At 38.3% G+C, this 13,611-nt stretch overlaps 1 protein-coding gene across 5 annotated transcripts in view; it reads right to left on the bottom strand.

Annotated features, from left to right (window-relative positions):
* NIN (ninein) overlaps positions 1-13,611 on the bottom strand; it is a 75,078-nt gene that overhangs the window by 30,084 nt on the left and 31,383 nt on the right. For all 5 annotated transcript variants that reach the window (XM_063440360.1, XM_063440362.1, XM_063440363.1 and 2 more), the window contains exons 5-11: positions 9,329-9,368; positions 7,369-7,559; positions 5,628-5,774; positions 4,916-5,083; positions 2,361-2,497; positions 1,419-1,559; positions 376-550 (exon numbers count right to left, since the gene is read on the bottom strand). In XM_063440360.1, coding sequence (XP_063296430.1) covers positions 376-550; positions 1,419-1,559; positions 2,361-2,497; positions 4,916-5,083; positions 5,628-5,774; positions 7,369-7,559; positions 9,329-9,368 — 999 coding nt within the window. The remainder of the gene's footprint in view (positions 1-375; positions 551-1,418; positions 1,560-2,360; positions 2,498-4,915; positions 5,084-5,627; positions 5,775-7,368; positions 7,560-9,328; positions 9,369-13,611) is intronic.

Here is a 13,611-nt window from a genome sequence, read left to right as displayed (position 1 = left end):
CAAGATGCCACCTAACCACCAGTTACAACCACACGACAACCACTTTTAAATGGAACAGAAAAAAAAAAAGTGATTTAGTGTGCCACCCTTTAGTGTTCACACTAAAAAATAAGAAGGGACAGACAAGGGGGGGGAAGGAGGAAGACAATATTGTGACCCAAAAATTATTATTCAGGAATAAAAGCAAGAAAGTAACAGCAAGAAAAAACAAATAACATTAAAATAAAAACAAAATAAAAAAGGGAAGCAAAGGAAATATTATATAGGCATAAGAGATACACCACTACAAAGGGATCTTACAGGTTATAATAAATGTATATGCTATTCCCATCCCACCTCTCCCCCACCCCAGTACAACTTCTTCTACTCACTCACCTTTAAAGATAACATCAGACGATCTCGAAGGATATTCTCTTCGGTTTTCACCTTGTCTAGTTCTTGCTCCAGTTCCTGTCGCTGCCGGCTGGTTTGCTGGAGGATTTGCTCTCTCTCCTTTCTCAGTTCATTTCTCAAGACGGAGGTTCTCTCCTTATATTCGTCATCAAGCTTACTATTAAGAGCAAAGTGGACACAGCCAATAGATAGTTAGGAGGATAAACTCAACCGTCACCACTCAGAGGACCTCCCTCCATGCCATGGTCAGAGCAGCAACAGCAAGTTTAGGAGTTGAACAGTTGTTTTGGGGGAACATATTGATAGAACATGGACCACTAAAACTATTCATATCCCAATAATTTCAAATACATACTGTGAATTTTAAAGTAATTGGAATTTAAATGAACACAACATTACATTTATGTTCAGAGTTATTCAAGAAAATATCAATTGACAGGAGTTCAAAGTGAATTACATTTTTTAGGTTAAATTACCAACAATATTCCAGGTCTGTTAATTTTTCAGTTCAGCTGATCATGGCCTAAAATATTAGGAATTAACACAGTTTATGGCTAATTTAATGAATATTATAGAGTGGCTATAGGAGAAGAGATCCTCCGTTTTAGTAACTCAGAATACAAATATTGGCCAAAATGCTGTTATTTGCTAGTGCTAGTTTTTATTGCACTTTTCAAAATCTATGAACGTGTGTTACTTGGTAATACAATAATAAAATTAGTGAAGTGATTTTCAGCAAGATTGGATAAAATGTCAGAGCCGATCTTTCAACAAATTAAACTTTACCCTGGCCAGAAGTGTCTAAGGAATACTGCACCCCAACACTCAAGCTTTCCCGCAGTAAATCAAGGAATAAAAATCAGCCCTTCTCAACAGTTAAACCAAATGGAAGCCATAGAATATGGCTGATTATTATATTATATGTAGTCCACAATGGATGTGGGACCAAAAGTTACCAGTGTCGGTCTTACCATGGAATGTCACAAACAACGATAAAGTTCCATCTTGTAAACTACTGAACCTACCGAAGATTGTATTCATTTCGACGCTCGATTGCCGCATGATGATCATCTACCTCCGATGCCATCAGGCTTTTAAACCTTTCATTTCTCTCCAAATCTGAACGCAACTTTTCTTTTTCTCTGGCAGCTTGTTCCGCACTTTCCCTATTGAGGAAGGAATGTAAATAGGTGGATAACAAAGTGAGGTATATTTAATGTAAACCTATATTACATGTTTACTTGGAAAAACATTCCCTGCACGGAATCTATAACAAAGTATTTGAATACAAATAAACATCTCATCCCAGTTTGATTTCTTACACACTATACACTACATAAACATAATGCGCTCCCTGAGAGTATTCTTACATATCGAACAGTATTGAAAGTATATGTGTATCGCTATTTCTAGCTAGAGGCAACGTTTGCATTTTATAGGACAACATGATTGGTGGGTCTCAAACAAACCAATGAGCTATGGGAACATTCGTTGAGGAACAGACTCTCAGAACTGTTGAATTAATAAAATTGAGTAAAATGATCCAAGCACCTCTTCTTGTCCCATCATGTGGATGCCCAAGAATATCAAAACGTTTTGTGGACCTTCATTTATTCTAAGAGCTTATAAAGGCTTTGCCTGTGGGCTCACAAACCAAAGGTGATTAATTGAATTGGTTGAAACAAAAATTAAAGGTGAGAGGAGAGGTGCAGAGATGGAAAATCCTGGATTAATAAGAAATTACAATATAAAGTGGCTTAAGATGTTTGGATTCAATTTCTGTTCTCCATCAAAATATAGTATATACCAGAGTTGATCACTAAATGACCGCCAACTTTTTGTAGATGACCCAACTATAAAGACTGGTAAAACTAGTGGCTCGTCCAGGAGTTGGCTGTTAGAGGATCTGGACTGCCATAAATTTCGTACCCCCGGCTTAGAACAAATAGAACAGGACATGGGCTTACAGCAGGTGGCGGATCTCAGAACGGAAGCTGGTCAAGGCTGCCTGGTACACCTCATTCTTGGTCATCAGAAGCTCATTTTCCAGAGTCATAGTTAGCTCAGTGAGATTGATTTTCCCTTCCAAATTAAAGTCCAGAGCCTGCAAGACAGGGTGCATGTGAGAGGCAGAATAAGTGACAACAACAATTGATTGCATCCACCAGATCTACTTAAGAGAAAACTCAAACATTGAACTATGCACAGAGGACATTACAACAGAATTGAACACCCAGGTCAGGCGCCAAGCTAGGATGTGGCTCCAACATGGTGAATATTAGAACATTAAAAAAAAAAAAAAAAAAAAGGAAACTGCACATGTGCAGCCATCTATGTAATTATTTTCATTAGAACATACCAAAATCAAGCATAATAGTGAAAAAACAACAGAGAGATTGGTACTTAGGTGTACACCTGCTTATCTCTGTGTAACATACATACAGAAGAGGCTTTTCGCATCTCAAACTATTGGACGAACGAATTTGTGCATATTTCAAAAAACAATTACCGTACATGCTTTCCTAGAGTACATTATTCAGTTTCATTAACATACTGTAGATTCGTTAAGGTAGAATTAACACTTTATAAATGAAAGATTATGAAATTGCTTTTATGACTTTATGCTTCTGACGCACAGAGAGATTAATGGCGGTGCCATATGCTAATGGGGCTCATCATTGCTTCTTGTCATGAATATAGAATTATTCGTGCATGTAGCAAAATCAAGCTGGTGATTACCATGCACGGTGTTATTCTCTACACGTTCCACATGAGAGATTCCACCTCCAAATCTGAGCTTAGTGCATTTTTACCCAGGAGGACACAGCAGGATTCTGATAATATTGTATGGAATCAAGCAAGGATTAATGGTACAATAAAATCTACATATTAAGTGGCATTTTATAGACACCACTTCAGAAAACCTGCATTGGACATTTTTCCCCCTAATATAAACGTTCTATTATTTATTTTTTATTTTTATGCCCAGGTGTGCAATTTCTGTATTAATTATCAATATACCGTATATACTCGAGTATAAGCAGAGTTTTTCAGCACATTTTTTGTGCTGAAAAACCCCAACTCGGCTTATACTCGAGTCAGTCTGTATTATGGCAATTTGCATTGCCATAATACAGACAATGGGGGCTGTGGGGGCTGCAGAGAGATGTTACTTACCTTTCCTGCAGCTCCTGTCAGCTCTCTCCTCCTCCGCCGGTCCGTTCAGCTCTTCTGTCAGCTCACAGTGTAAATCTCGCGAGCTGACCGAGGTGCTGAACGGACCGGCGGAGGAGGAGAGAGCTGACAGGAGCTGCAGGAAAGGTAAGTAACATCTCTCTGCAGCCCCCACAGCCCCCTTCTACACAGTGCCCATCCACTGGACCACCAGGGAAGGAGAGCCCCCCTCCCTGGCCAGCTAGCAAGCAGGGAGGGGGGACAAAAAATATATATATATTAATAATAATAAAAAAATAAAAATAAAAAAAGAATAAAATAAAAATAATAAAATAAAAAAATGTAATGAAACAAACAAAAAAATATTAAAATAATAATTAAAAAATAAAAAATGCCCACCCCCCACCAAGGCTCTGCATCACACTCTGCATTACACACACACATACACACACTGCACTCATACACACACACTGCATTCATACACACACACTGCACTCATACACACACACTGCACTCATACACACAGCATTCATACACACACACAGCATTCATACACACACACAGCATTCATACACACACACAGCATTCATACACACACACACAGCATTCATACACACACACACAGCATTCATACACACACTGCACTCATACACACACTGCACTCATACACAGCATTCTCATACACACACACTGCACTCATACACACAGCATTCTCATACACACAGCATTCTCATACACACAGCATTCTCATACACACAGCATTCTCATACACACAGCATTCTCATACACACACACTGCATTCATATACACACACTGCACTCATATACACACTGCATTCTCATACACACACACTGCATTCTCATACACACACACTGCATTCTCATACACACACTGCATTCATTATATACACACACTGTAAATAAATATTCAATTAATATAATTTTTTAAGGATCTAATTTTATTTAGAAATTTACCAGCAGCTGCTGCATTTCCCACCCTAGTCTTATACTCGAGTCAATAAGTTTTCCCAGTTTTTTGGGGTAAAATTAGGGGCCTCGGCTTATATTCGGGTCGGCTTATACTCGAGTATATACGGTAATCACAAAATTAGCTGAACGTTTCAGAGCAAATATGGAAGAAGAGACTAAAGGAGCAATGCCTTTGTCAGTTTCAGTAGGATGGGATTATTTTAGCATCCAATGTGGACATGGCACCCACTGTCCTTAATGTCAGATGATAATTTGATCAGAACACTATAAATGATCATTTCCAAAAATGAGCATTAAAAGAGTGGTCTCAGAGGACAAGATACAGTCTATAATTGGATGAACATATACAGGCACTGTACCTTGAGGATTGCGTGGCTGTTCTCCACACCATCTTCATGCCACAGATCGATAATATCTTCCACTGAGCCATACCCAGTCCCATCATCAAGCTTGGAGAACAGGCGGAAACCAATTGATCCAGTCATGGCCGAGGGTGTAAGAGTTCGCCTTCCACTTTCATCATAGGACTTAAATTAAACAGAGAAAATACTACATTTCAAAGATAAATAATCAGATACTCTCTTATTGTTGGATTATACCACATAGTTTACAAAGAACAAGAATATGGAGTGCTTTTTGACTAAATTTACTCAACGCATATAAAAATAGCAAGAATAAAAATTACAGACAAAAACAGATAACGACGGACCTTCACCAATAGGGTCCTTTCAAGGAAAATTTCACAAATTAAATTTTCTATTATCAAAATGAATTCAAAGTAATAAATACATACGGCACATTGAATTGCATTTAAGGGTCTAAGAACCCCACTTTTTAAACAAATATAATGGTAGCAACTAATGTGCCAAGTGTTTGAATTATATGGTTTTACTGATTTGGTAGATTAAATTAAATATGCAGAGAACCTGGTTTCCCAGTGCACCCGTTACTGTATGAAGTAATATGGAATGCCCTAAACACATTCTAGATTCAGCACCAAATTTCAACAGAAATAATAAATTCCATGGATTTAACAATAATGGTTAGCTCATAAGTATCTTTATACCTTACCGGCATTGATAGGTGCCTCTTCAAGTGTCGGTATGGGGTAGAGGAAGAAGGGGTTAAAGTTTTGGTATTTTTGCACACTTTGCTGATAAACTCCTGGAGGCTCATGGTGTCATCCTGGTCTATGTTTTGAAAGACATCTTCTAGGGCCTGTAACATTACATTAGAAGGAACAACTTTTTTTTAGAATGCCACTGAAATGGAAGTTGCACAACAGGTGGAGAAAGAGTCTAGGAATTGACCCTCTTACAGTGGAATACAGTTATATATAAAAAAAAAAAAAAAATCAGGGTTAACATTGTCCTTAAATTGGGAAAGCTTGTAGAAACTGCATATTTGTTTGCGGATATAAGGGTACTTGGTTAGAAATATTTTAGAATTTATGCGAAATTTCAATGTAACCCTGTTAAGCCCAAACAAATTCAATTCTGTTCCCAACAAAAGATTATCTACAAGGAAAGGTCTCCTCACTAGGGGGCGGAGGTGAGCAATAAACAAAAAAGAATATGCAGACATCATACAATGCTAGATAATGCTACACTGTAATTCAGTAATCACCATAATATACCATGCACCACTAACCTTACTAATTCTTAGATAGAACAGTCATTCTTTGTAATGGAAATTCCATATGAAAAGATCAATACATCCTTATATCAGGTAATGCCCAAGATTATTTTTACATGTTCAAAGCACTTTGTGGCATAAAGATCAAATAATTTGCCTGGACAAAAAGCGCTCTAAAAACTAAACTCCATGCATGACTTTACATCAACCGTGTTTAAATGGAGTATAAAATCCACCTTGCCATTAAAAGAATCTCATGTATATAGGTGTTATTAGGGGTTGGCTTTAGGAGCTGAAGCCCCAGATGTAGAGTTTTTTTATCCCACGATGGAATACTGTTGTTTTCATCATCTTATATTAATCAAAACCGCGTCACTTAAGCACGTTCCTATCAACAACAGTACGGATGGGTAATTAGTATTAGGGCTTAGGGGAGATGAGGAGAGAGACAAAGAAGGTTTAGGGAGATAGGCAGAGAGAGATGAAAGGGGTCTTATCAGGAAAATGGGGAGAGACACAAGGTGGAGTAGGGTGGAATAAAATGTTAGGACCGAGGTGAAGGATATATTACAGCAGGGGTTAAAGGATGGTATTGAGGACTGGCATGAGACGCAGTTTTGAGGTAATGGTTATCACGTTTTGATATCGGCTAAAGCCAGAGGAGGTTTTAGAACGGGGCAACACGACCACTTCTTTCATTGTTATAGTCCTGTAACTTACCCATTGCAAAAAGGTGGGTTTTTTTGTTTTGTTTTTTGATATTCAAAACATTGAAATGCTTTTATATCTGGTTTAAAAACCCTTAAACCATCAGCTGAATTCCTGCAGAACTATAAAAATCCTTTAATTTTGCATCAACATACCTGCCTTTTGCCAACTCATCTTTACCATTATATTTAGTCTTCCATGACTTGGGGGAACAGGGGAAATTTCTGTTGGAGGGACTGTTCCTACCTCTACCATGCAATAACTCTGCCAAATATAAACTAAACCCAAGATTTGGTAGTCTTGTGAAGAGCTAGATAATGAACAACAAGCACATTGTATTAAAAAACAAGGGACTACAGAGAGCAGATCGCAGTTCTGATGAATTTACTTTATACTCTAGAATATTTCTAGATAACTCTCGAAGCTACATATGAGCTGTGTTACAGAGAGCTTTGTTTGGCCATGTTACCTCTTTATCTATATTCTGGAAGCCATACTGCTCACAAATAGAGACGAGCTTCTTGCGGTTTAAGTGACCATCTCTGCTAATCCCAAGGTCTTCACAGACCAACTGCAACTTCTCCTCCACCCAGTCTTGCGCTGGAGACAGGACATTCTGCGAGGCATTGAGGTCATCGGGGTTCCAGAACCGTAACTGACCTGATGAAAAACACATGCATATCACTTAGAAGTGCACAACAAACAAACAAGCAAAGCAAAGTTACAGTAAACAACACAAAAGTGTTCGAACGAAAGCTGCCGCCGCGTCCAGTGGTCTATAGTTCAGTACTGAATGTATAGATTTGTAAATAATGTTCCATAATGTCCCTAAGCTTCTAGTGAAGTCTTGTTCATACACCAGCTTATTCACTCAAGTGATATCTTCGGGGAATTCAAAGTGGATTTCAAACGTTAGGCCAAAAAATGCTCTATGTCAATTCTATGCTCAATCTGGCTATTTGGGCCTACACTTTGAATTCTCACATAGTAAATAACCCTGGCAGGATAATTCACTGAACTGGGAAATATACACAACTGACAAGTGAATTGCAGATTTTAGACCAAAATGTCGGAGATTGAAATAAGACCCCTGTTCACTATTTTTCTGTTTTTAGACAAAAATGTACAAATCTATCGTCAAATTTAAATATTTTTTGATTTAGAGAATAAACACCAACACATGTACTTGCCATAAAGTCCGGATTATCAGGATGAAATTTTTTGTATTCTATATTCAGTTAGCAATTGATATCCCACAAGTCACAGAGAGAGCGAGTCTGCCCAGGTAATTACTTTTATATCCAGGCAACACACGACACTTACAAACAGAGCACACTTGAAAAGTTAATCTCCTTATAGTATTATTGTAACAAAATAACCAGCGCTGCATGGAGACTGATCCCTGCCTGTATTATGCTCCTCTAACGGACACAGTCAATGGCTGCTGGCTGGATGCCGTCTATTTTATTAAGGAATTATTACACCTTACACATTAGATTTAACCAGTCTATTACTTAATGTGTCTCCACCGGCCCGAAAAGACACAGGAGGGAAGGCAAAAACAAAATCTTTACCACTTGCTATCTGGATTTTCACCAGCACAACTGACTTCATTTTCTAGACTAGCATAATTTTTGTTTTTCCTTTAAAATATATTTTCAATTTTTACTCACAAAATAAAAAGCATAAAAAGGGAAATCAGTCTTAAAAGAAAGGGGGAGGGGGAGGATGAATTTCTACAAAAATACATGAAATGCTTCAAAGTGTGGTGCCATTGGATTGAGCTAGGTTGGAATACAAAAATAACCGATAGGAAAGCAAATGGAAGCATGTGGCTTTACAAACCATTGGCAGACATCTTTAATAACAGCCACCCATGGCTCAGATAAGTAGTGGGATTTTTTTTGTAAAAGGAATCCTGTATTCAATTTATATGTTGTGTCGGGCTGGTTAGCACTGCAAGGATGCAGGCGAGTTCAGCTGAACGTGATGTGGGATGTCCAGTCCCAACCTTACGCGTTAATCTGCTTTTCTAGATAAACCCCAGTGGAATTTTCCAGCCCTACCCATCAGCCTTGTGCAATCCAAACACATTGGCTTCCTTGCCTACAGTAACTCAGAAGAACTGTGTTTGGAGACTATTTGTCAGTAATGCTACCTGGTCTCAGCGGTGAGATCACAGCTGCATTTATAGACATACGATTCAGAAAATCAGTTTGAAAGTTCTGCAGCAATAAACCTGTAACCCTGAAGTATATATGCTGGATCTGGTATAACTACAATGTAATCACTCGCCATGTTTTACGAAGTTCACAATAGCTTGTCCACGAGTTATGGGATCTACTTAACCTTTTATTTCTCGGACACCAGAGAATGTGCCGCGTTTACAGTCTTTACTACGTATTTAATTCTTCCATGACTTTGCTTACCTTCTGCTTCATATTCTTCTCCATCTACACTCTTCCAAAGCTGCAACAAAAGACAAAATATTTCTACATTAATAAAAAAAAAATAAAAAAATACGCGTTCAGTTCAGGGACTTTGGCCCTTAATTTGCAATTGACTTTGAATGCACCCAGATAGTGAATTGGCCATTGACATCTATACACACCAATATTTTAATAAGTAAAAAAAAAAAAAAAAAAAAACTAAACAAAAACATCTCAATAAGCATAATAACATGTTTATATTATCCCTCTGTGTTTATAATGATACCATGTGTCCATAATAGATCATCTAATACGTCTTTATAAAACACACAGAATGTGGGACACTGGAGCCTTCTGGGTAGTAAGTAGTTAATAAATGTGTTTTATGAGCGACTGAGACAAGTCAGTGACACCTGTTCACTCGAGTGCGATTTGTCCCTCTAGTAATCTTAATCTCATCAGCTGTGCGCACTCCCAGCCCATCGCTGCCCACTCCCCCATTATCAATCTCTACTGCATTCATTGCGTCACTCAACAGAACCCACAGCAGCCCACCACCGAATCGTTCATTTAGCCTAAAGGAGGTTAAAAAGGTCACAGGCCAAAGCCGTTCAGAAAATGGCTCCTACAGTGTGCTGTGGTATAAAAGATAGCTTTGAATTGTTGCCATAGAGCATGTGTCAGTGTTGTGGGGAGCTATTGTCACACAGATCTGCCCCGTGTTACAGCTGTATTTGGTGGGTCACACCTATTACAACCCAGAAAGAAGAGACATGAGTGACTGTATTGTTAAAATTCTCACGCGCTTTGTAGGGGCTTAAAAGCAGATGGTCAGAGGCCTCCGTCACTAGCCCAGGACCCATTACAGCATCTGCAGCTACTTCAGTGTACTCATTGAGTGTCAACAATAACCTAGCAACATACCCCACTCTCCCATCTGCTCCTGGAGATAGGCGTTTGCTCCCCCTCCAGAAGAGAGGTCTAATTTAGAGAACTACTGAGGCATGGAGCGAGCAGGCTATTCATCTATTTCAAGATCAAAAAAAAGAAAAAAAATGGCCTCCTCGGATGAGACAAGCCAGCCACAGTAAATTCTCCAGTTTCCCAGTTTCAATCTGTTGAAGCCTAGACGCCCTGGCCCTGCCAGCTTGGTCATGTTAGTAATTTCACACTCGTTATGTGTTTGACCGAGGCATACAAACGATCTATTTTCCTTCTATGGCTCATTACGAACGACTAAACAAAATCATCCTGGTAACCAGTTCATCTTCCAGGAACAAGAGGTTTTATTAATCTTAAAACCAACCAGTTTGTAAAATGTAATATTCTTTGCTCATCGATGACTGGCAAGATAGATATAGATATAAATGAAAAAGGGAGCATTGAGGAGACTGGCCTTGCTACAACAGAGAAGGTAAATCCGACCCTGGATGTTCATCTGCTGGTTCGAGGATACATCTCAGCCACACATACTGTTAGTTACAATCCATCCTCCTGGGGGCAAAACTGGAGCCAGCTGATTAATTTTAATATTGTCCCACTCTTATTTAATCAGAGGGACCCAGCACACATTCATTATCCAGCCAGTCTCATTTTTTCCCCTCGGTACCCACGGGGGAGCTGGTAACTAAACTACAGCTGGTAAAGAACAGATACCGGACACAGATTCAACAATGTTTAATTACCTTTGGAATCAGGTAGAGCATAATTTGTTACAGAGCTGGGTGAATGCGATGTTAACGGCCTGCAGGTGAAGGCTCAGCTTAACATAGCTGCACGTGCCATGGGTTTAATTGGGACAAAAACTGCACAAGGGAATTGGATTGCTTTATAAAGCATGCAATCATATACATTACTTTTTACATAATTCTAACCTAGATAACTCATTGAAACAAGGCTCTCGTGTCAGACTACATCGGACAGCATTTTATTACTGCCAAACCAATTTCTAGTCAAGGATCAAATAGATATTTGATAATTAAATTTTTCTTGAGCTCTACCATTTAATAAAAAAAATTAAAAAAGTTGTTTGGCATATATTTTATGCCATAACATTTTACAAAATTCCATGGTAAAAAAAAAATGTAATAAAAAAAAAAAATAATCAAAAAAGCTAAATACAGGATTGTCCTGAATTAATGAAAGTAATTTCTGGATTATTGGGACCAATGAGAGCCCTTATCTGTTTTCCAGGGAGATTATGTACTAAGCATGAAGGTAGAGCAAAATTGGAATCACTGATAACGGTTATCAGTATTAGATATCACTATTGCCACACACAGGGGCACATTCCCTAACAGGATTGCATGCATGTTCTTCTCTTTCTCAATTTAACATGTTTGGATTAGAAATATGTAATTTCGTTACTGGTATTATATATAAATGTTAAGGGTTTCTTAGATATCCCACTAAATCAATCTCAGATCTGAAATTGGTTTTGCTTGTTTGTGTTTTGGAATAAACAGATTGAAAATAAATAAGAATACTGCAAATAGACAATAATCTGGAGAATTGGGGGCATACGTCCCAATATTAGCAGCAGCCAAAAAGAAAGAATTTAAAGGAACACTCCAGGCACAATAACTTCCTCTGAATAAAGTGGTCATGGTGCCAGGAGGTCCCTGGTGCCAATTTAAGTTTAATGATTAAATCTTTAATGAACGGTTGAACCCAAAAGTCTCAAATCCAGTGCCCCCTCCTCATCTGCTTCTCATAACAGGAAGACTTGGACAGCGGCACCATAGATTGACTTCAGCCAATCAGTATCGCTCAATTCAGCCAATCAGAACCTCTCAATTCAAAAACAGCGCTTTTTCTTAAGCCGCTTTGTGAATGGGGGCTACGGATTGACCTATCCGCTCCCCTGTCAGAGAATCGAAAAGAAACTGAAGTGGAGGGGGCGGAGCTAAACAGCACTGGATTCAAGACTGGGGTTAAACCATCCGTTAACATTTTAAACCCTAAAGTTTAGCTGGCGTAATGGACCTCTCACCACCATCATTTTTCAGATGAAGTTGACATGGTGCCTGGAAGTTCCCTTCAAATGTAGGTGATATGACTGGACGTTTAACCAGAGGTGGGATATAGCAAAATATATTTAGTGTATTGAGGACCTACTGATATTCATTTATGTGACACATTTATTGCAGTTTAAAGACACATTACTGGTCGTTTCATTACTGTGAGCTATTTGAAGAAACATTCAGAAAACTAAAAAATGGCCGATATATAAAATATATAAATATTACGGTGCATTTTGCAGTGCCCTGATAGGAGCATTTTCCCACTATTTTGTTCACAGATCATGAAAAAAAAAAAAAACTAAAAAAAAAAATGTTTAAGTCTCAATTCATACATTAATTTTATATAGGTTTTTTTTCCCTTTTCACGATTTAACATTTTTACATCTCTTGGCCCCAGCCATCAATCATCTTTATTTTTTGTACCATGGGCGAGGCTCAGAATGTTTGACCACGCCAAATCCCGAACGCACAGGTCTACCAAATATGTACACTTTGCAGGTTTGAAAGCTTGCCATTTTTTGATTCCCTTCTCCCTCTCCTTTGATGACCGTTCTGAAAACAACTGCAGTTACACAAGATACACGTTTTACATACGCACCAATATAAAACAGGCCTATGGTCTACCCCTACCTTATTTACGTAGTCAAATAAAGAGGATTTGGGTGGGGGGGGGCAGTTCGTATGCCACTGTTACATCTCCACCAAAATGACAATCTTATTTAACTTTTCCCCTTTGTATCTACGAATAATTGGAAAGGACTATAGCCTGCTTTTCGATGCCATAAGCTGAAGCCATACTGCCACCTGGATAAAACTGGCCTAGTCACGACATTTACATTGATAATTGTTTTTTTAAGAAATTAGTATGAAGATTTGCCTGTTTGCCAGCTATTTTAAAGAAAAGGTCTAATGGCTTTTCTTCCTGTCTTCCTTTTAACACATCAAAAAAATTCCGTGTACAGAAAATCTATGATTTGCACATTCCATATTTTTCATGCGAGTTAAATTATTAATGATTCACAAACCAAATTAATGTCAGAATTAAGTTCCCCTGTAGCCGGAGACACTTCGCGTAGCATAACATCAATGAAGAAGCATTAACGAACACATGCCAAAAATGTAATTTACTGCTCGGGAATGGAAGTTATTAAACATCTTGTGCATAATTTGAATCTGGAGGAACGTGTGCACCTTGCAGCCTGCTTCGTGAAAAAAAAACAAAAAAAAACACCCATGTTCGTTACCGTGAACTACAATCCA

The sequence above is a fragment of the Pelobates fuscus genome, chromosome 13 (assembly GCF_036172605.1).
Source record: "Pelobates fuscus isolate aPelFus1 chromosome 13, aPelFus1.pri, whole genome shotgun sequence".
Classification (NCBI taxonomy): Eukaryota; Metazoa; Chordata; class Amphibia; order Anura; family Pelobatidae; genus Pelobates; species Pelobates fuscus.
This window is presented reverse-complemented; position numbering and strand designations above follow the sequence as displayed.